General features: G+C 45.7%; 2 protein-coding genes across 10 annotated transcripts in view; one reads left to right on the top strand and one right to left on the bottom strand.

Moving 5' to 3' along the window:
- Window positions 1-888: 888 nt before the first annotated feature.
- On the bottom strand, window positions 889-4412 carry LOC135175349 (cytochrome c oxidase copper chaperone). 3 transcript variants are annotated; one of them, XM_064143365.1, is made up of 4 exons: window positions 4279-4412; window positions 3985-4129; window positions 1389-1495; window positions 889-994 (listed from the first exon to the last, which is right to left on the bottom strand). In XM_064143365.1, exons 2-3 carry the CDS (start codon window positions 4101-4103, stop codon window positions 1411-1413), a joined length of 204 nt encoding a protein of 67 aa, XP_063999435.1. In that variant the 5' UTR covers window positions 4104-4129; window positions 4279-4412; the 3' UTR covers window positions 889-994; window positions 1389-1410. The 3 variants fall into 3 exon arrangements, with proteins under 3 accessions (XP_063999435.1, XP_063999434.1, XP_063999433.1); XM_064143364.1 differs by having other exon boundaries at window positions 3985-4132; XM_064143363.1 differs by lacking the exon at window positions 4279-4412 and having other exon boundaries at window positions 3985-4269.
- A 12795-nt stretch (window positions 4413-17207) lies between these two features.
- CFAP91 (cilia and flagella associated protein 91) overlaps window positions 17208-27683 on the top strand; it is a 55693-nt gene continuing 45217 nt past the window's right edge. Inside the window, exons 1-5 of one of the 7 annotated variants that reach the window (XM_064143367.1) lie at window positions 17208-17528; window positions 20243-20319; window positions 21469-21525; window positions 22233-22390; window positions 27241-27324. In XM_064143367.1, coding sequence (XP_063999437.1) covers window positions 17324-17528; window positions 20243-20319; window positions 21469-21525; window positions 22233-22390; window positions 27241-27324 — 581 coding nt within the window. In that variant the 5' untranslated portion in view covers window positions 17208-17323. Of the gene's footprint in view, window positions 17529-17614; window positions 17634-17684; window positions 17817-20242; window positions 20320-21468; window positions 21526-22232; window positions 22391-27240; window positions 27325-27683 lie in introns of those variants that run through there. The other 6 variants (XM_064143366.1, XM_064143373.1, XM_064143372.1 and 3 more) reach the window with 6 other exon arrangements.

Here is a 27683-nt window from a genome sequence, read left to right on the forward strand (position 1 = left end):
ACAGCTTTTTTGTAGGCCCCCTTCAGATACTGGAAGGCCACAAGAAGGTCACCTCAGAGCCTCCTCTCCTCCAGACTGAACAGCCCCAATTCTTTCAGTCTGTCCTCATAGCAGAGCTGATCCAGCCCTCTGATTGTCCTCGTGGCCCTTCTCTGGACACGCTCCAGCATCTCCACATCCCTCCTGTAATAGGGGCTGCAGAACTGGATGCAGTACTCCAATTGGGGTTTCAGCAGCACGGAGTAGAGGGGGAGAATCACCTCCCTTGCCTGCTGGCCACACTTCTCCTGATGCAGCCCAGGCTCTGGTTGGCCCTCCAGGCTGCAAGTGCACACTGCTGGCTCCTGTTGAGCTTCTGGTCCAGCAGCACCCCCAGGTCCCTCTCCTCAGGGGTGCTCTCCAGCTTCATTACAAACAAGGAAGCTTGAGTCCTAGGTTAAAGTTACTAGAAAAAGAGTTGGAAGAACTATCAGGTGATAGTAAAGCCAGTTTTGATTCTAAGGGTATGGCTGTGGTTGCTTTTCTACAAACAGGCCTATCATCACAGTGCTACAAGCTGCCAGCATGACTTTGCTAAAACAGTGTCAGGGCAGTGTCAGCATCACAATACATCTTAATGTGCATCATCAGGAAAACCCACCAAAGGCCCATCTGTTTAACCACAACACCAGAGCAAACAGTGTTCTCCTGTCAGCAAGCAAGCAAGCTGTTCTCATGCTCTCTATTCCTAGAGCATACTCTCTTCAATGACAGTGGCACTGTCATTTCTTTACTGAAAGAGAAGCAGGAACACTGGTCATTTTTAGACTTTTATTAAGAGGAAAAAATAGATTTTCTAGAGCAACAGGCAAGAGTTAACAGTGGAAATGCCACAGACATCATGCACAGTTGATTATTAAAGACTTTATTATAAATAGATTATTTCCTTACATTTGAAGTAATTAGCAGAAATAATTTATTTTCCAACTTTCCAGAACACAGTCACACCACAGACCTAGAAGAGAAAGGAATGACAGCTTCACAAAATATGCATTTCCACTGGCTACCGAGGGACAGTTCAAGAATCAACAACAGCAAACCCCAGCAACAATCCCACAGAAACCACCCCCACACTGCCCTAATATTAGAAATTTAAGTTGAAGTTCAGATCTTCTAGAGGACAACAGGGGCAGAACTGTATTCTGCTGAAGGGCTCCTCACATAGACCATTATACTGACAGAAGGCTTCGCTATCCCAAAAAGGGCAGCAATACTTCCACTGCCCATGACAAATACTCTCTCATGAGGAAGACACCTTTGCCACCACAAACAGCACTCTGGGCCTACCAGTGGCACCAGTCAGGATGCCAGGGCAGTTTAGAGGCAGAGATCCTGAATGCTATACTCACCACATTCACAGTCCTGCTCATCTCATATCTTGAAGCCCAGAGCTCTCATGCACTCTTTGTGAGCTTCAATCAGGTGCCCACAATTCTCTTCCCCCTTCTCAATGATGCTGCAAAACAATAAAATTTCCATGGTTCAACAAGAGAATGTGTGCTTAATGCTAGCCAGAGCCACAGAGCTGGCATGCTGTTGGGGATAACCCAAAATCCCTATGAGGCTCTAGGGACTTTTTTTTGCTTATCCAGTTGAGGATAGCCCTGTTTTGGAGAGCATATTACTGTCTCAAAAGGTGCACAAGTCTAGAGCTGTGCACTTAAAACTCTAAAAGACATAACAAATTTCTTATTAACAGGCTGGTGTCTATTTTGGGCAAGTCTAGACAGGGACTCATACAACACAAAGCTGTGGCATCACTTCATTTGGTCTGCTGTTATGATCAGCAACCAGTTTCAAAATCGTTCAGCAGGGATGCAAACCAGTTTCTCCACTAAAACACCAATGCAGTATGGGTTGACCAGTAAATGATGTTTTACTCCAGCTTCAGTCAGTATTTAGGGAACCTAACATGGCAACTTTTGATGTTACTCATTCATCTAATACATAATCAAACACATCACCTACTGGAAAAGTAGTTCAGACTTGCCCTTTGACTGACTGGCAGAGAGCTTCCTGCCCCCAGAAGTGGGGATTCCACTGCTCCCCAGACCACAGGTGAGAAGTCTAACCCTCATTTGCCACGTCATGCTATTATTGTGGCCAAAGAAGAAAACTATCACTTGTGAAAAACTACTTTCTTAACCATTTAAGTTTTACTACAGTAAGTATAGACAGGTTTGCTAGTCAGCCAGGGCAACTCCATCTGACCCAGTACTTGCATCCTACCACTCTGTCCTGGACTTACTTTCACTCTACCACATAACCAAATACGCACCCCCAGCTTTACAGAATAAAGATATTGTCTAGTGTTATGTCACCTACTGAACAACATCTATACTACCAGTCAGCTAAAAAACAAAAGGCCATATGGTTGCTAGGTAAGTTTTTTAAAGATTTACTGTCACAGACAGAGGTATGCTATTTTGGAAGTGTATTGCATGCTATCTGGTATGTCCTCTGATGGTGACTATGTCTATAATTACAAATGCAGCTATATGCATCATTAAAACGTTGCACCTCTGTGAGAAACCTTTAAAAAATGTATTTCTACTTAAAAGAGAACAGTATATATTAAACAATAAAAATCTGACTGCCTCCTGGTACTCAAGAGTCATAGAAATCTTTTGAGTTGGAAAAGACCTTTAAGATCATCAGTCCAACCTATACCAAGGTTGGTGCTAAACCATGTCATCATCACAGAATCAAGCAGGTTGGAAGAGACCTCCAAGAGCATCCAGTCCAACCTATCACTCAGCCCTTTCCAATCAACTAGACTACGGCACTAAGTGCTTCATCCTGTCTTTTCTTGAAGACCTCCAGGGACAGCAACTCCACCACCTCCCTGGGCAGCCCACTCCAATGCCAATCACTCTCTCTGCCAACAACTTCCTCCTAGCGTCCAGCATATGCCTTTCCCGGCACAACTTGAGACTGTGTCCCCTTGTTCTGCTGCTGGTTGCCTGGAAAAAGAGACCAACCCCCACCTGGCTACAGCCTCCCTTAGCACCACTACTCTGTGCCTTTGCAACGACTCCAGGGATTCAACCACCTTGTCGGGGAGCACACTTATGTCTTCGAGAGCCCTTGTAGTCAAGAATTTTCTTCTAATATCCAACCTAAACCTTCCTTGGGGCAACTTAAGGCCACTTCCTGTCATCCTGTAACTTGCTACTAGGGAGACCAACACCCACCTCACTACAACCTCCTTTCAGGTAACTGTAGAGGGCAAGGTGGCTTCCTTTTAGCCTCATTTTCTCCCAGTTACACAACCCTTCACAAGCTTCGCTGCCCTTCTCTGGACCTGCTTCAGCGCCTCAATGTCCTTCCTGCAGTGAGGGCCCAAAGCCGAATCCAGGACTTAAAAGTGTGGCCTCACCAATGCTGAGCACAGGGGGACAATCACTTCCCTGGTCCTGCCGGCTTCATTATTCCTGATAAAGATCAGGATGCTGTCGGCAGCCTTGGCCACCTGAGCACACAGTGGCTCATACTTATTTCAATGAGTTAATAGTAGTGATGACTTGTAAACAGCATTAAAATCTAATCTCTGAAACCTGTTTTAAACAAGGGCTACAAGACATTAACCTCTTCATTTCTCATTTATCCTTTTAAGACACGTTCTCCGCATCCTCGACACTCCCCCTGTTCCCTCTCCGACACTCGCCCCCTCTCCTTGGCTGCCCCAACACCCCCAGCGGGCAGTGCTCTCTAAATAACCCCGGCACGTTGACAGAGGCTTTAACTCCTCAAAGGGCGCAAGCAGCGAGGCGTGGGAAGAAATCCTTCCCCCCACCCCGGGCCAGACCGTACAGGCAAGCCAACAGCGGGCGGTACAAACGCCCCGCAGCTGGACGCTGGCCCGAGCCCGCGGCGAGGGAACCGCGGAGGCGCTGCCGCCCAGCCCAGGAGCCGGCGTCCGGCACCGGCGGCCGCGGCCCTCACCAGGCGTCCCGCGCTTTCTTGGTCTCGGGGCAGGCGCAGCAGGGCTTCAGCGGCTTCTTCTCCTCCCGCGCCTCCCCCGCCGCCTTGCCGTCGCAGCTGGCGGCGGCCACCGTCGACATGGCGCGCAGCTTCCCGGCAGCACAGCCTGCTGAGGAAGAGAACGAAGCGGCGGGAGCGGCCGCTGGCAGGCCTCGCAGCGTTATACCACCCCCGCCACGACAGATACCGCTGAGCTCCTCCGGATGGCTGCCTGAGGCCCAGTGGCCGCAGCTGGGTGCGCAGCTTCCCACTAACCTTCTCCGCTCCGCCCCGGCCAACTCCGCTCCTGCTCCTGCTGGGAGCTGTAGTTTGCGAATGCTCTTCCGCCGCCGGCTTCCTGCCTGCCCTCAGCCGGCGCTCTGGGCTGTTACCTCATAACCTACGCAACTGTAACAGCGCAAACCGATCCCGGTTCTGTTAGCAATCGAACGGCGTGTCGAAAGAAGCATCCACCGGGAACACACAGGACCCAAGGAAGGAAGGAGAGAGAAAGATGGAAGCGGGCAGGAGGGTGAAAAATAACAGCGGCTGGCAGAACCTGCCACCCGGCACAGGGCTCGCAAATGGTCGCTGACAGGATTTCACACAATAGGAGGGGTTGGAAGGGACCTCTAGAGATCATCTAGTCCAACTGCCCTCTTAAAGCAGGGTCACCTTGAGCGAGCTGCCCACAAACACGTCCAAGCAAGTTTGGAAAGCTTTCAGAAAAGAACTCCACAACCTCTCTGAGCAGCCCAGTCCAGTGCTCTGCCACTGCGATGGTTTGGGCGTTACCTGCCCCAAAACACCTTGGAAAATCACCCAGACTAGACTCAGCGGCTCTGGAAATTGAATGAAGCTTTGTATTTACAGGTAGCACAATAGATGAGCAGGTATTTACAATATACACAGCTATAGACAGAGATAGACAAGTTAAAAGGGAATACAGAAACACAGCAGCCCTCCCTGAAACCAGAGTTGCCAGGAGGGGCTCCCAACCATCCTTACACCTCATTTCCACCCCTCTACCTTATCCCAGACTTTGCCTTACATTCAAGATGAGTTTGGAGGATCGGCCAGGGGGGTTAGGAAGCCAAAGGATTAGTTATACAGACAGCAGATAGGGAGAGAAGGGAGGCAGCCAAAGCCAGAGAGCAACTGTGTAATGTGTATTTGTGTTCTTGCTCTTACACATCTCAGCAAGCCTATGAGTGCAGCAGACATCACCATTGTTTCCTTTTCACAGCCTATAATTCCTCTCACTAAAATATTCTAGCTGGCTTCCAACTAGCACAGCCACCCTCAAAGGAAAGAAGTTTCTCCTTAAGTTCAAGTGAAGCTTCTGTGTTCTAGTTTATACCCACTGCCTTTTGTCCTACCACTAGGCTCCATTGTAAGGAGCTCAATCTCATCCTTTTGTTCTCTACCCTTTAGATGTTTATGTGCATTGATAAGATCCCTGCTAGTCTTTCCCAGCCCAAAGAGCCCCATAAGTCCCCTTATCTTTATGTCCCTTCATTTTGGTTCTGCCAGAGGCAAGCATCACAATCACAAAGCTGTAGCCAGCTACCCAAACTCTTTTATCCTACTCAAGCAATGGGGAAAACAAGGGCTCCCAAAAGCAGGGCTGTTTACCCAGACTGCAACAGCCAAAATATAGACATCACAGAGGTGTTTACCTCAGATTTGAGCAAAACCAGGTTTGCCACAAAGCTAGTCCCCTTTATTTGCAAAGTTCCACACATTTATACAAGCCTCAGTAACATACTCCTCCTACTTATGAACAGCTGCACTTGATTGGTTTACAGCTTCTTCACGTTCAAGTAATTGCATCTACAAAATGAATGGCACTTGCTCTGAGAGGTGCCAGCAAGACTGGATAAGGCACTTAGTGCCATGGTCTAGTTGATTGGATAGGGCTGGGTGATCTTGGAGCTCTCTTCCAACCTGGTTGATTCTATACCATGTTACTTGGCAGCCTGATTCCATGTGTGAGAGTACAAAGACTACAGATAGTACTGGACATTTAGAGCTCTGGTGTTAGAGGAGTAATGGGTAAAATAGGGGGAGGATGCCCAGCTGTATGTGGGTTCCAAACTATTTTTCCCAAACTATTAAAGGACATACAGCTGTGACTCATGATGTGTAGACATCACAACAGTGCTGCAGTCATTGCCTCTGGCTTCTTATATCACCAGTTTCAGCCCGCTAAAAGCATGGTTGTCCAAAAAAAGAGAACTTACCTGTTACGCTCAAATGGACAGACTTTCAAGGAACCTCAAATATATTTTTATACTGAGTGTTACAGTTAGGTAGGGTAAGCCCAAACCAATGCCATTTGAAAGTAGCAGTTTGGGGTAGTTGGGGATTTTCCATACTTCTCACAGTTCTGATACACATGTGGGAAAGTAAATTTAGCTGTGGAAAATCTGTGTAGTGAAACAGAGCTGAAGATATTTAGGTATTTTTCATGCAGTGCCTATTTGAGGAACCACTAACCCTTTACAATCCTGAAAAAAGAAACATCTGAACAAGATGACTTGTCAGGGCCCTGTTACCTGTTATATTAACTGCCCAAGTACAGGATAAGAGTTTATCTTTCTGATGAGAGTTGCAGACCTTCAGCTACTAAAGATCTGGGAAAGAATGAATGCCAGGACAGAAGGATCTTTGCTCTTGTCTAGTACAATGGGAGAGACTCTAAGGCGATTACATACAGCCCCTCCCATCTTCAAACTCTGTCTTTAGGTGAAGGCAGGTGGTTAAAATGGGCTAAAAATCCCCTCAAGAAGTGATGTGCCAGTCCCTTCCCATGCTGAAGAGGCAACCCCCTGATGTTTCAAGACTACAGTGTGAGTTATGCATTGTGATGGTTTAGTGCAAGGGCTAAACTCCCCCATTCCCCCCACTTTTCCTCCCATCTCCTTTCTCCCCTCTCCTTACCAGGAAATAAGAAAGGAAGTGGGAAAAAAAAGAGTTTTCATCTGACTTACACAGAATACTTTACCCCTATGCTGCAAAGATGCCAGATTACATTAGTATATATAGAGAACAGAAGGAAAAGGAATACCCATCTGAATCTCCTAACAGGCAAAAATGCACCCACCAGCTCAAGGACCAGAAAGACTCTAAGACTCCCTTCCAGGATCTTAATACTCCACAGCCATAAATGCTGTAGTTGTAAATTCATGATTCTGACACGAGGATGATCAGAGGGCTGGAGCACCTCTTCTGTGAAGACAGACTGAAAGAGCTGAGGCTGTTCAGTCTGGAGAAGAGGATGCTCCCAGGTGACCTCCTTGTAGCCTTTCAGTATCTGAGTGGGGCCTACAAAAAGCTGGGGAGGGACTTTTTAGGCTATCAGGGAGTGACAGGACTAGGAGGAATGGAGCAAACCTGGAGGTGGGTAGGTTCAGACTGGCCGTGAGGAGGAAGTTGTTCATCATGAGAGTGGTGGGAGCCTGGAATGGGTTGCCCAGGGAGGTGGTTGAGGCCCCATGCCTGGAGGTGTTTAGGCCAGGCTGGATGAGGCTGCTCTAGGGTAGGGTGTCCCTGGGCATGGCAGGGGGGTTGGAACTGGCTGATCCTTGTGGTCCCTTCCAACTCTGACTGATTCTATGAATATTATGTGGTTCAAGCCACTACATTCTCCAACCCTTATTCCACACTATTCTTTATCATGCTCAACAGCAGTTTACATCATAATGTATATACAATTCTCTGCACATTCTTACCTTGAGTGAGATTATTTTGTGTCACACAATAAACTGAAGCCTGTGCCAGTAGCAAATATTTCATGTTTGAATCTATTCAAATCTCTCTAGATCGTGTTTTATGAAATGTGAAGCTTCTCCATAGAAAACAGTTTAACATTCACAACAAAACTGTGGGAAGTAACTTGAAGCCTGGGAGAAATCATTAGTATTTACAAATACACAAGTCATTCTGGTTTTGAGAAGTAACTGACTGCAGCTGCACACTTCTATGTACTCATACCCCAGCTTCTCCTTTTAAATACTTCATCAAGACTTGTGCTGTACACTGCTGTGAGCTGCTTGTGAAGAGTATGCAACATGACATTTCTGAATCCATCTAGAAGCCCCACAGCTCTTAACTCAAAGTTACAAAATAATGTAGAACATTCAGCCATTCTTAAGCCATTTCTTTCATGTAAGCAGTCAAGCTGAATACCTAATCAATTTGCACCTTTTTTTTTCTGCCTTTGCTCTCATTTGTCTAGGCAAAGAATTTCTAAGTAAGTTTGATGGTAACTATTAGGACTTTCTCAACGAGATATTTAGAATCCTTATTCCCACCAAAAATCAACTGGACTTGACTACCCAGTGCTTAAGGATTTTAAGAAGCATTAGGTCATCTCCATCTGCAGGTGGAGGGATTCTCAAGAGACCACATTTACATTGCCATTTTCCTAAATAAATTATGAAGCTGGAATACAATTATTTTTGAAAAAAAGACATGGAACCCTGCCTGAAATGTCACATCATTAACTTAACTTACTTCAATGCCTCATTTAAACCTCTGAATGGATTCTTTCAGATATTATTCTCCTCAGAATTTACTACACTCCTCCTCAGATTATTTATTATACTCCTCAGATATTATTATACTCAGAATCAAAGAGGGGATGTTTCCAGATCACAGAATCATACCAAACCTCAGAATGGTAGGGGTTGGAAGAGTGCTCTGGAGGTCATCTAGTCCAACTCCCCTGATAAAGAAGGTTCAACTAGAGCATGTTGCACAGGACCACAACCAGATAGGGTTTGAATATATCCAGAGGAGATTCTACAAGCTCTCTAGGCATCCTGTTCCTGCAGTCTGTCACCCTCCCAGGAAAGAAGTTTTTCCTTATATTTCCTTCCACCAGTTACCCCGAGTCTGTTGCTGAGCACCACTGAAAACAGCCTGGTCTCATCCTCTTGCCTCTTACATTTTAGGTATTTATAAGCACTGTTAAGATTCTTCCTCATTCCTCTCTTCTCCAGGCTAAACAGCCCCAGATCTCTCAGCCTTTCCTTGTAAGAAAAGCTTATCATGCCCTAATCATCTTTGTAGCCCTCTGCTAGACTCCTCCAGTCCCTCTGTAACTGAGGAGCCCAGAACCAGACACAATACTCCAAGTGCAGCCTCATCAGTGCAGAGCAGAGGGGTAGGAGCACCTCACCCAACTTTCTGACCGTGGTCTTCTTAATGTTTCCCAAGATACCACTGTTCCTCTTGATCACAAGGATACACTGCTGGGTTGTTATCCACCACCACTCCCAGACTCTTCTCTGCAGAAGCTGCTTTCCAGCAGTCAGCCCGTAACTTGTACTGGTGCATGGGGTTATTCGTCCCTAGGTTCAGAACTCCACACTTGCCATTGCTGAACTGTTTGCCGCTGCCCAATTTGCCACTCTGTTCAAGTCTCTGTGAATGGCAATGCAACCTTCTGGTGTGTCAGCCACTTCTCTTCAGTTTTGTATCATCAGCAAGGAAACTCTCCCTGGAAGAACAATGCTCCATTTTCCAGTGGAAAATTATCCAAAAAGAGCAGAACTGATACTTCCAAAGCATCTTCACAGGACACAAGTGATTCCAGTCAGAATTAGAGGGGCCCTGCCTCTAACCAGGTGGAGGAGAGGGACAACTGGGTCTGTTGGACTGTATGGATCCAGTGGCTTGGCAAGTTGAACCCATGAGAGTATGAAGCTTCAGCAGATAGAGGTACACAGTGCACGCTGGGTGCCATCAAACTACAGGGGGTGGAAGCCATCTGTATTTCTGGTGTGACAGGGGGATCTCAGCAGCTGGATGTGTTGGAAGCACAGCACTGGAATACAAACCACAGTTTGCTTCACTTGAAGGGGTGGAAGTCAGTGGAAATCAACCGTACTGGAACATGGTGGAGCTCCAGGGCATCTGCAGTGAGAAGTCTTCTCTGTACTGCAAGGCAATCTCATTTTGAGTGAGGATGGACAGCATATGATGTGCATTATGTGGAGTTAATTGCTGCTGGGCATGACATAGATGGCATAGAATAAGGGGTGGAGAATGTCATGGGTTGAGTTCTATCTGCTGATGTGCATTCAACACCATACTGCCATCATGCCAGCTTCAAAATTAAAGTGCTAGCTGGAGCAAAATACCATGGGGCTTGAAGTCCAGACTGTAACATGAGAAGTTGTGGTTGCTGCTTCCAGTTTCCAATTTTGGAGTGTTGGTCTTTTTCCACTGGGCGGATGAGTACATGCTTGAGTGGAGGGAATCCTTTTATTGCTGGCTTCTGTTGATGCTTCTGCATTTTGCTTCACTTTTCTGCAAATATGCTAAGGTAATTGTGCATTGCATTACCTCAGTAAATTCCTTATCTCAACCCAGAGAGGTTTTTTAGTGCCACTTTCCCTCCTGTCTGTGTGAGGTAAAGGGGGCTTGTGAGAGTGGACTGTGTTAACCCAGGACATGATGTTATGTGAGACCGTGTCCAAAGCCTTGCTGAAGGTAACATCCACTGCCCTCTTTCCATCTAGCCAGTTATGACATCAAAGAAGGCTATTAAACAAGCATGATTTCCCCTTGGTGAATCCATGCTTACCACTCCCAGTAACATTCTTTTGTTCCACACGCCTAGAGGTGATACCCAGAATGAGCTGTTTCATCAGTTTTCCACAGACAGAGGTGAGGCTGAGTGACCTGTAGTTTCTTGGTCTTTCTGAGGACTGGAGTGACACTGTTTTTCCTTTAGTCATCAGACACCTCTCTTCTTCTCCAAGGCCTTTCAAAGATGATGGAAAGTAATTCAGCTCAGATCAACACACTGAGTTCCCATTTTGCTCTCACATTTGATATGCCAAGACACCAGTGATGTGCTCTAGACCCTGTACTGTGCTCTGTTCAGTTTCCACTATTTGAGACTGAGAAGTAATGTAAGTAGGGCTATGTGGGTGCAAGCAAAGACACTGGGGAAGTACAGGGGAATTTTCATGACTGAAGAGAGCACAGAGCTTTGTTGTCCTACACAAGGGAAGTGATACTCATGCATCCTTTGACAATGCTTTAGGGGGCTCTGCACAGCCCTCATCTGATTCCATTTTTTTCCATGGCCTGAATGTCCTGTCATTACTGTCTCACTCTTACTTCTGGTAGGTCTGCCCTATACCCCTGAATGTGTGTTAGCCCTCAGCTAACCTCTGTCCAGTGGACTGCAATTAAAGCATGGTAAGTGTATTTTTTTGAGGTTTAATTGATGGGATTGAGATCCTCTTGCACTAATTGTTTAAAAGACAATAAGAATTATGTCTATAGAAGAATTATGCTGTATTATAATAATAATCACTTCTGTTCAGCTGTTTCATTTCCAACAAGCATGCCTAAAAGAGTCACAGAAAATCAAGAGTCCCTGGTGCTCCCTCCAGATCAGGCAGCACAGATCAGGCAGCACAAGCATTCACTTCCAGGAAACAGCTTCCAACTACGTGGAAGCCAAACTTAATCAGGCACCTTGGCAAAGAGTAGCCAAAGTGCCTGATTGCCAAACAGAAAGAGCAAGGACAGCAGAAATGCTGCAGGGGTCAGCAAAGTACTTCCTTTTACAGTTTTTGACACACCAGATAAATACATACCACATGTCTCTGTCAAACTGCTAAGTTCTCCTGTGCCTACTGCAGGTGTTAGTACAAACCATCCATCAACCAGACAGTAAAAATCTAGCAGCTGAACTCCTGAGCTCAAGGAGACAACCTTCTCTCTACAGTTCTTGACGTGCTTGTGGAGTCGTGCTGGCCCCCTGGTTAAGTCTTGGAGAGAGCAGAGTCAGGAAGTACCATCAGCTGGCCAGGCCAGGACTGAGGACTGTCGTTGCTGGTGACAGCACTCTCCCTGAAGGCTGAACAAGCACTACCAGTCAAGTGTCAGGCAGATCAGTAGCACTTCTATCTTCCCTTCAGCTCACCAGGCCGATGACAGCAAATACAGTTGTTAACTTATTTACTTTTTAGACAAGGGTTTAGGAGCCAAACCTCAGGAACAGCACATATAGAATCTGATCACAATTCAGGTCTAAGCACATTTCTCATCCAAGTCTCCAGAAACAAGAAGCAGTCACTTTGCTTAGACAATACAAGGTCATTTCAACTTCTAGAACACAAAGTCCTGTCTGTTAAGTGAATGTAACATTCTTCTTCCATCAAACTGTTCCCCTGATTGTTCTCTTAGGATGTAGCATCTCTGCTGATTCAGCCACTGATTGAGGCAGCAAGGAACAGAAGGAATCTGGTTTAATTTTGAAAAGAAATGTCTTAACACAGTGGAACTTGAGGGATGCAAGCAAACATCTTGACTTTTTAGGCTATCCTCATCTGTAGACTGCATTTAGTACAGAAATATCTCAACAGTTGTACTAAGATAACAGACCTCCTACAAAGACTAATCATCTTGTTTTTCTGTTTTAGTTGTATCTTAAGATGCTACTTAGCAGAGCTCTTAGTAAAAATGTCCCAAAGAAACCAAAAATTTGCACCTTGGCAAAGCAATCACTACTCCAAGGCCATTTTTACAAAACAGGTTGTAAGTTGCAATTGAGGTAATGCCAAAAGGCAGCACAGAATCAAGTTCTCAATCTATTAAGCATCAGATTTCACAGCATCTGGCTCCTCGCAACTGAGACTTAACTCTGCTTCCTGACAGAAATAGTGACCACATCTTCCTCTTTTCCTCACTCTGCTTCACCATCTCTTCTGATGGGCTGAGAGGAAAGCTCCCTTCTTCTGGATTAAAACCCTAGAAACTACACTGGCTACAGTTTTGCGATGCTGCCTTCCTTCTCCTTCTGAATCACACACCTGGAAAGAAGTGTTTATTACACATGGTTAGTAAACCATGTGGAGATGAGATAGAGAATAGAAATCTGGGTTTAGCTTGGGTGGGTCCATGAGGGCTACTTAATCTTCTGTCATGTCATACTTAACAGAAGTGAACTGGCGCCACCCAGTTCAGATTCTGTGATGAACCATATATGGAGAAATTGTGACATCCCGTGGCAAGAATGGGAAACAGCACATTAATTAATTGCTAACTGAACACCAATCTATTCATTTTAGCATGCGTGGCTGCATTGAAGCTTCAGCAGTGTTTTCAGTGCTACATCTGAATAGGAGTCATCAGTATGCCCAGGTGGCCAAGAAAGCAAATGGCATTCTGGTTTGTACTAGAAACATGGTGGCCAGCAGGAACAGGTACGGTGATCATCCTCATGAACTCAGCACTGGTGAGGCCACGCCTCGAGTATTGTGTTCACTTCTGGGCTCCTCACTACAAGAAGGACACTGAGCTGCTGGGTCATGTCCAAGGAAGGGCAACACGGCTTGTGAAGGGCCTGGAACACGTGACCTGCAAGAAGCATCTGAGGAAGCTTGGGGGTGTTCAGTCTAGAGAAAAGGAGGCTGAGGAGAGACCTCATTGCTCTCTACATTAAGGGAGGCTGAAGCAAGGAGGTGACCAGCCTTTTCTCCTTGGTGGCAAGCAACAGGACTAAAGAAAATAGTTTCAAGCTGTGCCAGTAGAGGTTCAGGCTGGATGTCAGGAAATATTTCTTGACTGAAAATGTTATCAAACACTGCAGTAGTCTACCCAAGGCAGTGGTGGAGTCACTGTCCCTGGAGGTCTTTAAGCAGTGTGTGGACCTGGTGCTTGGGGTTATGGTTTAGTATTGATCCATCAGTGCTGGATCAAGGTTTGGATTGGATGATCCTTGAGGTCTCTTCCAACTGTGTGTATTATGTGATTCTGTGATCTTTGTTGCCTATAACTTTGATGCATCATGTGCACCCATAACACCCATCTACATCATTACGCTTAAAGCCGGATGGATGATATCTTGCCAGGGGTTTCACAGATCCTTGTGGACTGCAAGGGAAAGGTTACACTGAAGAAACCCAGCTCCCTCCCAGACTTTGGAGGACAGAAGGAAGACGGATTTGAGCGACCCATCATCTCTGAAACCGCACTTTCACGTGCAATCCATCTTCTCTTTCACTGACTACTATTCTGCTCTTAACTAATGCCTAATCCTACTCTCCCTGCCTAAATTTCCCACTTCTCTTTGTCTGAATTTACAGGTCAAACACATCCGCAAGTCACCATAGCACAACAAGTCCATCAACAGAGTAGCAGTACTTCACCTTGCAGCAAATGACACTGTCTTACCTCAAGGTTAAGGTCAGGTAAAATGTTTCTGTCTCAGCCTATTCCACAGGCAGCTAAACTAGTGAACTTTACTACACTTCTGCAACATGCCAAGCGCTGGCACAGACTTAGTCTGCTCAGTCACTGCACAGTAACTCACAAAGGTGCGGACAGTTTACTCATACATCTCAGCATCTGGTGTCCCCTCAGAGTCGGTAAGAAAAAAAATCACAGAGCATCACACTTCATCCAGAGTCTGGGTCGGAAAAGATACTACTGAACCACTCTACCCCAAAAAAATCATGCTACAGCCTGCGGCTCTGAGAAGAAAGCCCATCAAATTTCTTTGAAAACTGTAGCTAAGAAACAGGAATCTTTTCTGATTGCTATTTGCCTTTAGCTCACTTTTATCAGAGCAACAGGATGTGTCCTTAATGCAGACAAATCAATCTGCCAGATAAGCTTTGAATCCCTTTTGCAAAGTGTTGGTCAGAGACAGGGTTGCCAGAATTTACTGTCTGGGGTCAAACATTTTCTCAGAGCCTATTGTTTTTTGGGATCTTTTTCTTACTTTCATTAAAAAGCAAAAGATGACGAATTCAGACCAGTCCTCACTGCTTCAGCACTGCAGTGTACTCCACAGCACACAACAGTATGCCAGAGGCCTTGGCCCAGTTTCACTCCATCTGCAGGTTTACAGAAATATGAAGACTTCAGGCAAATTGCACTCTGGATAGCAATAACCCACAGATCTTCAACCCTTGTAAGGCTGTGTGCAGCTCTATTTCACAGAGACTTCCCAGAACTATTAAAATATGCCAGTAATTTGCACAGCCTAATCTAAGCAAACTCCATGAACCTGAACCTTGAGCTTTCTACCTCTGCCATATATCATAGAATCATAGAATCAACCAGGTTAGAAGAGACCTCCAAGATCATCCAGTCCAACCTATCACCCAGCCCTGTCCAATCAGCTAGACCATGGCACTAAGTGCCTCAGCCAGGCTTTTCTATCTGTCACCTCTCATGAGTAAAGGCAGTTGTGTAGTGACCTGACAACTTTCCTTTTCTGGCAGGTTAGTTTTCAGCCACATCAGTGTCTTGAGATGGTTTCACATGTAGTCTTAGAACTAGCAACACCAACAGATCAGAGGCAGTGGGGCCAGGCAGCTCATGCTGAACAATTAAGAAGGTGGCAACACCTTATATTTAGTCCAATTTAATGTGGTTAAAGTTAATAGTGGGATTGCAGCTTTTTGATCTTCTGTAACTCCAGAGAGTACTCCTGTGTTATATTATGCCCTGGCATGTTGCTGCACTCTCATTAAGAACTCAGGTTAAGTGTTCTGTTGTTCCTTTCCTCAACAAAAAAATACCCCAGAATTCCACGACACCTGTGTTCAGTCATCTCTGAAAACCTTGAAGTGGGAAAATGTGAGAGGGTGGAGCCAAGAAAGAACTATTTTGGCCAAAGTAAAGTTTACACACCTCGTTACCTCAAGGCAGATGTCTGGTATGGAAAAATTTCAGCTGGGAAATGACTGAGCTCTAAAGAAACGAGACACAAAAAAAGGAAATAATGATAAATTCTGAGGAACTCTATTTAAAAGTGGCTTTGGCTGCCCCTGACAATAATTACAGGAAGGTATCACATTGTAAAGTTCTTTAGTACAATGAGGGCCTTTACAGCCTACTCATTATCTATGGTCATGGATGAGTCCATTGTGGAAAGCAGTATCCTGCAGATGTCAGTCAGCAACAAAACTGTGACAGATGCACATCTGAGTCTTCAACTGACCCACTTTGATCAACTACCCTAAGAAAGTTGTTGCTCCAAACATGTGATGGGCTTTTAAGAAAGGAAACCAATATTCAAAGTTGAATTAAATGTCTGTGTGCAAATTGGCAGAGCCAAGCAATCCGGAATCAGAGTCCTAACGTTGCTCCTCTATGATGTAGCACTGAGGGGCCAAAATTTTATGTCAGACGTGGCAAGCATCAAGTAATTCCTTTCCATACGGAAAATACACAGAAAATAACTGGTGACCTGGTTTAATATTATAGGCAAAAGGCCAATTTGCAGTTCTTCCGCTTTTTATGTCCTATTCCAAAAGACTTGGCAGCATTGCCTCTAAATCCGGGGCTGACAAAAGCATTAGCCTTTCTTGTTTAACAGCACAAGGAAACTTCCAACTTTGTTCCTCATAGAAGATCATAGCCTCCTCCTTGCAAATACAGCAACATTTTGCAAATGTTTATTTGTAATGCATCATGCAGGTCTCTTAAGATGCTTTACAAGTGTAAAAGTAGCTGCAGCCTTCAGGGCTTGCAGGGCAATCAATACCAAGCCAACTTCCATCACCTTAAGGCCAAAGGAGTCCTGCACAGTAAAAAGCAAAGCCAGCAATAAGAATAACCAAGCTTGGATCCAGTCCCCAACTCTAACTGCTACACCAGTTTCCTTAAGCACCAAGTGAGTCCAGAGGAACTGGAAAGCATCCCATGAAACATCTTGCACAAGTGCTATTGAAAAGCAACAATCATAGGATGGTTATGTTTTGAAAGGGACCTTTTAAGGATCATCTTAATTCCAGCCTTCCTGCCATGGGCCATCAGCTACTAGAGCAGGCTGCTCGGTCCCATCTGACCTGGCTCTAAACACTTCCAGGGGCAGGGTATCCACAACTCACCTGGATCTGCACCACTGTCATCATTCTCACAATCAGAAATTTCATCCTCATATCTAATCTATGCCTACCATCTTCGAAGTCTACTCTCTACCTAGGCCCCGACCCCTCCAACTACAGACCCACCCTTCCATTGCCCGTTTCACCGCACAGTCCCCATCGCCCCACAGACGCTGCGGGCCAAGGGAAGACAGCTGACCGCGCGGCTGTGCTGCCGTCTCGGTCACCGGACCCAGAGGTGGCGGTGGGGGACGATGAGAGACTTTCCGTGGCGGTGGGCAGGGCGGCGTTAGTCCCCTTCGCCACCGCCGCTAAGCCAGAGGCGCCTTTCCCGCCCAGCTTGCGGCAGCATAAGATGGCGGCGGGCGGGTCTCGTTGCCTCACAGCCTTAGGGGTCTCCGGAAACCTCGGCCCCCGACGCGGGAGGGCAACCCCTGGCCACTCGGCTTTAGATGGAAGGGCGGTGGCAGCAGAGCTTCTCGCCGGCGCAGTGCCGGCGCCCTGCAGCGAGCGTGGCGCTCCGCGGGCCCGCCCCCGCGCGGCACCATGACGACGGCAGCTGGAGTCGCCAAGAGCCGCGCGGTGCGGGCGCCGTGCAGGTGCTGCTCGTTGCGAATGGCCAAACGGCTCCGGGCCGGACGTTCAACTACCCTTACGGTACCGAGCCTGCGCCCCCCTGCCCCACCTACAGCCCTGGGACGGGGAGGCACCGGTGCAGCAAACTGGCACCCGCCGCGGGGAGGAAGACCGCGCCCAGCGCGGGTAGACTGGGCACGGGCGGGCAGTCAGGCGGCGGGCGAGGGGACGGGGAGCGGGCCCTGGAGCGGTTCAGCCGCCCGAGTAGGCCTTCTGCCGCCCACCGGGCCTCTCCCGCCGGCCGGACAGCCAGAGACCATATCCAGAAGCTTTCAGCAAGCGACCGCCAACTAGCTGGCAGGGAAGCAGGTTTGGAGCTGGGAAGATGGGTGCTGCTCCAGGAGCAAGGCAGAGCTGTGCGGTGGCTAAGCACTGCAGCTGTCAGCAGTTAGGAAGTTACTGGGAGTGAGGAGAGCCTTTGGTCTATGATACATTGGCGAGTTGAAGGAATGCCTCCTCTGAATCCCAGAGGGAGGAATCATAGATTCATAGAGTCGCTTATCTGGAAAAGAGCTTTAAGGGCCATGAAGATGCTCAGAGGGCTGGAGCACCTCTCGTGTGAGGACCGAATGAAAGAGTTGGGGCTGTTCTGTCTGGAGAAGAGGAGGCTCCCAGGTGACCTTCCAGTGTCTGAAGGGGGCCTACAAAAAAGCTGGGGAAGGACTTTTTAGGGAGGGACTACTAGGAAGGGAGCAAAGCTGGAGGTGGGGACATTCAGAGTGGACACAAGGAGGAAGTTCTTCACCCTGAGAGTGGTGAGAGCCTGGAAAGGGCTGCCCAGGGAGGTGGTTGAGGCCCCTGGCTGGAGGAATTTAAGGCCAAGCTGAATGAGGCTGTGGGTATCCTGCTCTAGGGTAGGGTGTCCCTGGGCATGGCAGAGGAGTTGGAACTGGCTAATCCTTGTGGTCCCTTCCAACCCTGACTGATTCTATGATTCTATGATCATTGAGTCTAACTGTTACCTAACTCTACCAAGTCTGGTGCTAAACCACATCCCCCAGCACCATATTTTTTGTGTGTTTTAAACACCTCTATAGATCAGGATTCAACCAACCCTCTGGGGAGCCTGTTCAGTGTTTGAGAGCCATTTCAATGAAGTTTCTTCTAATAGGCAACCCTAAACCTCCCCTGGTGCAACCTCAGGTTATTTCCTCTCATCACTTGTTACTGGGGAGAAGAGACCAACACCTATATAACTCCAGTCGTGTTTCAGGGAATTGTAGAGAGTGAAAAGGTCTCCTTTCAGTCTCCTTTTCTCCAGAGTAAACAACCTCAATTCCCTCGGCTACTCCCTATAAGGCTTGTTCTCCAAACCCTTCACTAGCTTTGTTGACATATTCTGGGGCCATATATAGTGTATTTCCCCTGAACACTATTGCAACATGGTTTCTTTTCTTCTGTTTTACATCGTCATTCTTTTTTGAAGTTGGCACAGTTTCCAAAGAAAGTAGATTTTTGTTTCAAAAGTAGATTTGATTTTGGTGAATTCTACATTCCGCAGAATGGTAGTATTACAGCTATGAGGCTTATTCTTGTGATGGTGGAATTTCTTTGATGTGGAGACATGTATTTCATTTTTTGTCTCTTATTTTAATTTATACTCTCTTACTGATAGAAGAGGGAGTTGAAGCCTGGAAGGTAGAAGAGGGAATTTGGCCCAGAGAGTGATGGTGAATGGTGCCACAACCAGTTAGCAGCTGTTACTAGTGCTGTTCCCCAAGGGTCAGTACTGGGCACAGTCCTGATCAGTATCTTTATTGATGATATGGATGTGAGGATTGAATCCAGCATCAGTAAGTTTGCAGAAGACACCAAGCTAGGAGCAGGTGTGGATCTCTTGGAGGGTAGGAGAGCTCTGCAGAGGGACCTTGCCAGGCTGGATGGGTGGAGAGAGGCCAATGGGATTTAACAAGGCCAAGTGCAGGGTTCTACACTTTGGCCACAACAACCCTAAGCAGCACTACAGGCTGGGGATAGAGTGGCTGGTGAGCAGCCAGGCAGAGAGGGACCTGGGGATACTGGTAGATAGCTGAGCATGAGCCAGCAGTGTGACCAGGTGGCCAAGAGAGCCAGTGACATCTTGGCCTGGATCAAGAACAATGTGGCCAGTAGGACAAGGAATATTATTCTTCCCCTATACTCAACACTGGTCAGGCCACACTGTGAGTACTGTGTCCAGTTCTGGGCTCCTCCATTCAAGAGAGATGTTGAGGTGCTGGAACATGTCCAGAGAAGGGCAGTGAAGCTGGTGAGTGGCCTGAAACACAGCCCTGTGAGGAGAGGCTGAGGGAGCTGGGATTGTTTAGCCTGGAGAAAAGGAGGCTCAGGGGTAACTGCATTGCTGTGTATGACTACCTGAAGGGAGGCTGTAGCCAGGTGGGGGTTGGTCTCTTCTGCCAGGCAAGCAGCAACAGAACAAGGGGACACAGTCTCAAGTTGTGCCAGGGAAGGTCTAGGCTGGATGTTAGGAGGAAGTTGTTGGCAGAGAGAGTGGCATCGGAATGAGCTGCCCAGGGAGGTGCTGGAGTTGCCATCCCTGGAGGTGTTGAAGCAAAGCCTGGCTGAGGCACTTAGTGCCATAATCTAGTTAATTGGATAGGGCTGGGTGCTAGGTTGGAGTGGATGATCTTGGAGGTCTCTTCCAACCTGCTTGATTCTATGATTCTATGAAGCCTTACGATTTATGCAGATTCCTCAAATATGTAACTGGTTGCATTTTTTCACTTCTCTTCCAGACCCTCTCTACCCATTGTCAAGTGAGAAGGATCATTTAAAATCAAATATCCATGTTCAAAGTGTCAGTGATAAAGTGGTAGGTGTTGTCCAAAGATAATTCATGTTTACTTTATATTTCTGTGTGTGTGCATACACATGGATAGAAACTGTCCCATTCTAGCTGCTCACTTAAAATAGTAAAATACAAAATGAGAAAAGCACTTTTCTCTAAAACAAGACTTAACACAGGGAGTAACCTTGCTTGCTGGCCTAGGATGACTAGCCATGGCCTAGAAATAACAAAAAAGCTGGATAGGGACTTTTTAGGCTGTCAGGTAGTGACAGGACTAGGGGGAATAGGGCAAAGTTGGAGGTGAAGAGATTTAGGCTGCAGGTGAGGAGGAAGTTGTTCATCATGAGAGTGATGAGAGCCTGGAATGAGTTGCCCATTCCTGGAAGTGTTTAAGGCCAGGCTGCATGTGGCTCAAGGCAGCCTGATGTAGGGTAGGGTGTCCCTTCCCAAGGCAGGGGTGGTTAGAACTAGATGATTCTTGTGGTCCCTTCCAATCCTGACTGATTCTGATTCTGCTTTAAAACCGGCTACAACATGTTTATGGGAGTGGCAGCCACACCTTTACACAGCAGTGCTTGATTGCTGGACTGGCTGCATACAGATGGAAAGTCAAAGGAAAACAGATTTGGTACAGCTGCACAATGAAATGGATTTTAATCTGAGTCCTGAAGCTGTGTATTTGACAGAGTCTGCAAGGCAGATATTTGAACTCTCAAACTTCAATTGTGTGAGGTTTAACAAGTTCTTCACAGAGAGAGTTATTTGCCATTGGAATGGTCCCTGGATGAGGCACCTAGTGCCATGGTTAGTTGATTGGATAGGGCTGGGTGATAGGTTGGACTGGATGGTCTTGGTGGAGGTCTCTTCTAACCTGGTTGATTCTATGATTCTATGTTTTAAGCATAGGAATCAGCAAGTGTGTAATGGTAATGATCTAGCTGAGCATGTCTTTGCTTACTGCAGAGGGAGTTGGGCTAGATGACCTTTAGAGGTCCCTTCGAACCCAACCCGTTCTATGATTCTACATAAACAATACAACTTTGAATTCTTCATAGTGTTACAAAATGGAGTAAACAGGGGTCATGATAATATTAGCTTACAGGGTTTTCCAACTCCCTGGAAGTTGAATTCCCTTTGAAGAGAAATAAAACACAAATGCAACCTCATTTACAGCTGCTGTTCCTAGTAGGGTGCCTGGATCTTCATCATCTGACACTCTCTTACACTCTGGTGAGTTGGTGTACTGAAATGTCACCGCTACCCCGTGTGCACCTGATAGGGGCAATTCACAGTTCAAATCTGATTTCAGACTTTACAGAAGCTCAGTCCAATATAGATACATCATTTACACTTGAGTCATGACTGCAAAGATTATTTGCAACCATAAGTTTAGAGATTTAAGACATGTCTACCCAGGGAAATTAGTGCTAAGAAGGAAAGGTGTGGATTTTTAATGCAGTCATTTTTGTGTGCTAACTCCCATCTAGATATTTTTAGCATGTGCTAAAATTGTTACAGTATCATATAATGTAACTTTACTCATTAAGTGGAATATGTTACTTCATTTCTAGAGCGCAGGATCTAGGAGGGAGTTGCTTGGGGTAATGTGCTGGAAGTTCACTTTACTGTATATTCACACACTAACTCCTTTATGTAACGATCCCTTAGACCCTTTGATTTATATATAAGTTTTGACACCCAGAAAACAGCCAAAAGACATATCTGTGCATCTGCTGCTAGTCTGGTATGCTCCACATCTTGAGAAGTACCATCTAACCAGCTGACATAATTAGCATATGTATGCTACCTTATTTCCTCCCATCCCAAATTTGCAGTCCTGTAAATCACAGCAGTCTGAGATTCAGATCTCTTTAAAGCTGTTTGAAATCACTAAATCACTGACCTGACCTTCTTCTTTGTGTCCATGCAAACACTAGGTAAAGGCACCAATGCTGAGAAGTATGTTTAGTAGCTTGATCCATTTACCGTGCTACAGTCAATGCTTGGAGGGGAAAGATCCAGTGCCTCCACTGATTGGCCGAAGATGGAGGGGGAGGTCTCAGCAGCGTCTGGAAACTCTTCAGCAGCTTGCTATGTAAGTGTTCTATGGTTGGATAATTTAAAACAAACATGCAAACAAACCCATCAAAAATGCATGCACACTGAAGTGGAGATGACTGCAATTTGCTCCTACTTATATTTCCCTTGAAATTAAGAGATTGCAGCTGTTGTGGAGTATGGTTGCCCATCTGTTTCTTACAGGGTGGATGTTGCACATTCCTTCATCCCTGTGTTATCTGCTTTGTAGTGGTGGCAGGGAAAGAGAAAAGAGGCATTTCAATCTTTTACAGCTCAGATTGACTCCAGGGTTCAGTATTGGTGCCTGCTCTCTTTCATATCTTCATTAATGGTCTGGATGAGGGGATTGGATTCAACCTCAGTAAGTTTGCAAATAACACCCATCTGGGTGGCGATGTTGATCTGATAAAGGGTAGGGAAGCTTTACAGCAGGATCTGGACAAGTTAGACTGGTGGGCCAAGGCTAATCGTGTGAGGTTCAACGAGGCCAGATGCCAGGTCTCCTGCACCTAGATCACAACAACCCCATGGTAAGCTATAGTTTGGAGATTTGTGTTTGGAAAGCTGCAACTTGGGAAGGGACCTGGGGGTACTGGTTGATAGTCAAGTAAGTGTGAGGCAGTGTGCCTGGGTTGCTGAGAAGGCCAGTGGCATCCTGGCTTGTATCAGAAACACTGTGGCCAGCAAGAACAGGGAAGTGGTCATCCCCATGTACTCAGCATTGGCGAGGCCCCACCTTGAATATTTTGTTCGGTTCTGGGCCACTCACTATAGGAAGGACATAGAAGTGCTGAAGCATGTCCAGAGAAGGGCAGCAAGGGCAAGAGCACATGACCTGTGAGAACTGGCTGAGGAGCTGGGGTTGTTCAGTCAGAAGATGAGAAGGCTGAGGGGAGACCTGTGCTAGTTTGAAGCAAGCTAGAATGTTTTGGTAAAAGAACTAGATAATGGGCAGTGAAATGAAAACAATTGTGTCTCCTTCTCTCACAGTCACGCTGAGAACTCTGGGAAGAAGTAGTAAAACATTTGATAGCATTCTCCATTTTGTCTCTCACTTTGCTTCTGGGCTTTGACGAAGCTGCATCTCATTAACCTTGCTGCCACTAACCTTGCTCCCTAACCTCTTGGCTGCACCTCTCTTCTTTCTGAGAACTGGGGTAAGGTTGAGAGGGCAAGGGAAGGTGTTGGGGTGGTTTGAGAGCCCCTCCTGGGGACTCAGGTTTCTGGGAGGGGAGTTGTGCTTTTGTATTGTTTATCCTTTGTATATTTCTGTACATAACTGTATATATTGTAAATAGCTGCTTGTATATTTGCTGCTGTAAAATAAATAGCTTCATTTATATTCCTGGAGGCCTTTCTGAGTTAGCTGGGGCAATTCCAAAAGTGTGGGAGGGCGGGTAAGAGCCCAAACCATCACAAGACCTCATCACTCTCTACAACTACCTGAAAGAGTGGTTAGAGTGAGGAGGGGGCCAGCATCTTCTTGGTGGCAAGTGACAGGACTAGAGGAAATGGTTTCAAGCTGTGCCAGGGGAAGGTTTAGGCTGGATATAAGGAGATAATTTCTTCACTGAAAGGGTTGTCAAACATAGGAATGGTCTATCTGGGCTAGTGGTGGAGTCATCATCCCTGAACGTGTTTAAACAGAGTGTGGACCTGGCACTTCAGAACATGATTTAGTGTTTACTTTGTCATGCTGGGTCAAAGGCTGAAGTAGATGGTCTTGAAGGTCTCTTTCAACCAAATATATTCCGTGAAGACTTCAATGATTCATGTTTTACTGCAGTGGAAACTCTTTCCTTCTAGTCCCATGCAGTTGCAGCTGATTAGATTGCCTTTGCTGCTCATTCAAGGGTCTGTGGGGCTTGAACTGGGGCACCACGTTTATAGTGTATAGTGTGTGGGGTTCTTAATTGAACTTTCTTCTGGCATCACATTTTGGACTTCTGATTAGTGATTTTTTTTTTTTTAAAGTTTATATGTTTTACCACACCATGTATTTTTTTGGAGTGCTCATGTAGCTGCATTCAGGACTGTAGGCATCAGCTAGGTAATTGCTTTCAGAGATTTTTGCTGTATTACAGACTAGCTTTAGGCTGTGGACTTTACAGATCATGCGTGCTCTAAGGGCTGTGGGCAATGTGCCAGTCTGTAGTTCAAAAATGTTTAAGAATGATACAGCAGATTTTGTACCTGGTTTTGTTCAGTTTCAAAAGCATCTTCTCATTTGCATAATAAGAGTTTTGCAGTCTTAGAATCATGGAATCAGTCAGGGTTGGAAGGGACCACAAGGATCATCTAGTTCCAGCCCCCCTGCCATGCCCAGGGACACCCTACCCTAGATTAGGTCTTTTAAAAGAGTTATTTTCAGCATTTCAAACAGTTCCCTGCACATGAAAACTTCTGCAGCTTCTTGTATTTTTCCAGTTACTTTGTGACAAGAACTTGCTTGATGCCCGTGCTGCTTTAAAATTGATTTGCATTTCAACAACATGTATTTGCAAAATGTCTTGCAATTAACAAAAAATGAGGAAAACATCCCCTCTCTTTCAACCTGCACTGATTGACAGTGTAGCTGATACAGAAGACAGAATATTTCCCAGCTGTCTTCTCAGTAGTTGCATTGCCTCTGCAAGGTTACCGGGAATAAGTGCTCATTTATTTCAGCTAAGTCAGCAGATGTAAGTCAAGGGCATGCAAGAGGCAGGATTTGTGGAATAGAAGGGGCTATTTCGCTGGCTCCCATTGTGCCTATAACAACACCATAATGGGATGAACAGCTTATGCTAATAAAGTTAGATCATAAGAATAAGTGCCCACCTGTGCTGAATGAAACACAAATCCATCTGGATGGAGTAATGGTCCGATATCTAAAGAGTCAGCTAGTGGAGCTAGCCATCAGTTCAATTATCTCATTTGAATTACAAACAACTTCAAAATAATAGGTTGATTAGTGCTGAGGAAGTATCTCAGGTTACTGCACTGCATCTTGAAACATCTTCCTCCCTTTTGTTATGAGATACGACTGAAAGCCCTGGGATGAGATGACTTTAAACTTACCTTGGCAGTAAATTGTATGTCATAGAAGGTTAATGAAGCACCTATACAGGCTTCGCTGTAGTGGGTAGACATACTGTGGCTCCCTGAGTTCCACAGCACAGCTCACAGGGCTTAGATGAGGTATTTGAAGACAACTGATATCAGTATGCAATCTTCTGTTTTGATCCCAGCTGTCGAGCAGTGTTATGTATTGTTAACTGTATCTCTGTAAATATACCTCTGTATTTAAAATTAGACAGCTGAAACCAACTCCAGCACCCACAACCCCACACATCTGAGTCTGGGATTCTTATAATTTGCCAAGAGAGGTCTTACAAAAAACATCATCTTCAGGACTTCCATAGACAGAGTTAAGGAAATGACATATTTATGGCATGATATGGCCTTTTTTTTTTTCTTAAAAAAAAAAAAAGAGAGAACTGTTTCTTCTCTTTAACCACTTTGCAGCTTGAGAAGAGTACTAAATACTAAGTGGATGTAAAATCAAATAGCAATCCTGATGCACAGCTTTCAAAGGAGTCATTTCTACCTATTGTTTCACTGACTGCCATAATGAGGTCTATTTCATGGTTTTCCAAAGCTTAAAAGTAAACCCTGCAAGATGTTATAGTGCAACATTTAAACAGTCTGTCTATTTTAAATTAAGAATGGGGAAAAAACCAAAGACAGCCTATTCTTGCAAAAGGTCTGCTTATTCCAGCATAAGTTATAAAACATTTCATAGAATCATAGAATCAAGCAGGTTGGAAGAAACCTTCAAGCTCATCCAGTCCAACCTAGCACCCAGCCCTATCCAATTAACTAGTCCATGGCACTAAGTGCCTCAGCCAGGCTTTGCTTGAGCATCTTCAGGAATGCCACCTCCCCCACCTCCCTGTGCAACCCATTCCAATGCCAATCACTCTCTCTGACAACAACTTCCTCCTAACATCCAGCCTAGACCTCCCATGGCACAACTTGAGACTGTGTCCTCTTGTTCTCTTGCTGGTTGCCTGGCAGAAGAGACCAACCCCCACCTGGCTACAGCCTCCCTTCAGGTAGTTGTAGACAGCAATCAGGTCACCCTTGAGCCTCCTCTTCTCCAGGCCCCTCACCAGCTTTATCACCCTTCTCTGGACACGTTCCAGCACCTCAACATCTCTCTTGAATGGAGGAGCCCAGAACTGGACCCAGTACTCACGCTGTGGCCTGACCAGTGTTGAGTACAGGGGAAGAATAACCTCCTAATGGTCACACTGTTCTGATTCAGGCCATGATGCCACTGGCTCTCTTGGCCACCTGGACAAGAGACTTGTGTGGTTATCCTAATTTTTCTCCTTTATTCAAAGATTGAAAATGAAACTGCTGATTCCAAAATTTTCCCTATCTGCTTAAAATCTCTTCAACTACTTTTGGAAAGTAAAAGGTGGTAGTCTTCCCCTTTGTTAAGTCTACTCCTTAACACATATTTTCTGCTGTGGAAAGTTGTTCGCTCTTCCCCTCAGTCCCGCTAAAAGTAGTTTATTTTACAAAGTCAAGCATTTACAGGTGGCCAATTCTTTCTTGACAAGCACATAGAAAGTTTCATTAAAGGCAACAAATAACTATTTCTTACTTATGCATAGAGGGAAATACCAATAAACTGTTTTGCTATATATGTAAGTATGAAAAAAAAATGCTTGTGTATAAGTATGGGAATATTTTGGAATTTGACTGTGCAACCAGGAAAGTGAAGATGAAAACAAACAGCCAACAGCAACAAGCCATAAGTTAAAAAAACTATGCTGAATGTCCTTCTTAAGTGATATTCTGTATTTTGGCTTTTAGAACTCAATCTTCTCCTCAATTACCTGAAATTGTGTATGAAGATCCTGAAGTTAGTGGAAGGAATCGCTACAAGTATTTTGCAAGGTAAGGAATGGACTGATTTGAAACAGAATTCAGGAGGTTGCTTATGTGCAGTTTAAAGAGCACCTAAATAAATGCCAAAGTCTTGGTTTTTCTGTCTTTTCTTTGATCACTGCTATGGAAAGTCTAAATAGTAACCAAATCATGGGGTGGGCTTTGTTCTTTTCTCTCAAGTAACTACAGAGAGAACAAGAGAGAATGGCCTTAAGCTGCACTGGGCAAGGTTTAGACTGGGCATTAAGAAAAACACTTTTTTTCATCGAAAGGGTTTCAGGCATTGTAAGAGGCTGCCCAGGGAGGTGGTTGAGTAACTGTGCTTGGATATGTCTAAAAGCTGTGTAGTTGTGGTGCTTGGGAGTATG

Source organism: Pogoniulus pusillus, chromosome 5 (genome assembly GCF_015220805.1).
Source record: "Pogoniulus pusillus isolate bPogPus1 chromosome 5, bPogPus1.pri, whole genome shotgun sequence".
NCBI classification, from domain to species: Eukaryota; Metazoa; Chordata; class Aves; order Piciformes; family Lybiidae; genus Pogoniulus; species Pogoniulus pusillus.

Coding starts and splice junctions, on each gene's coding strand:
- LOC135175349 (XM_064143365.1), bottom strand. CDS start 4,103: ATGTCGACGGTGGCCGCCGCCAGCTGCGACGGCAAGGCGGCGGGGGAG. Junction 1,496..3,984: donor AAGAAAGCGCGGGACGCCTG/GTGAGGGCCGCG, acceptor ATTGTTTTGCAG/CATCATTGAGAAGGGGGAAG.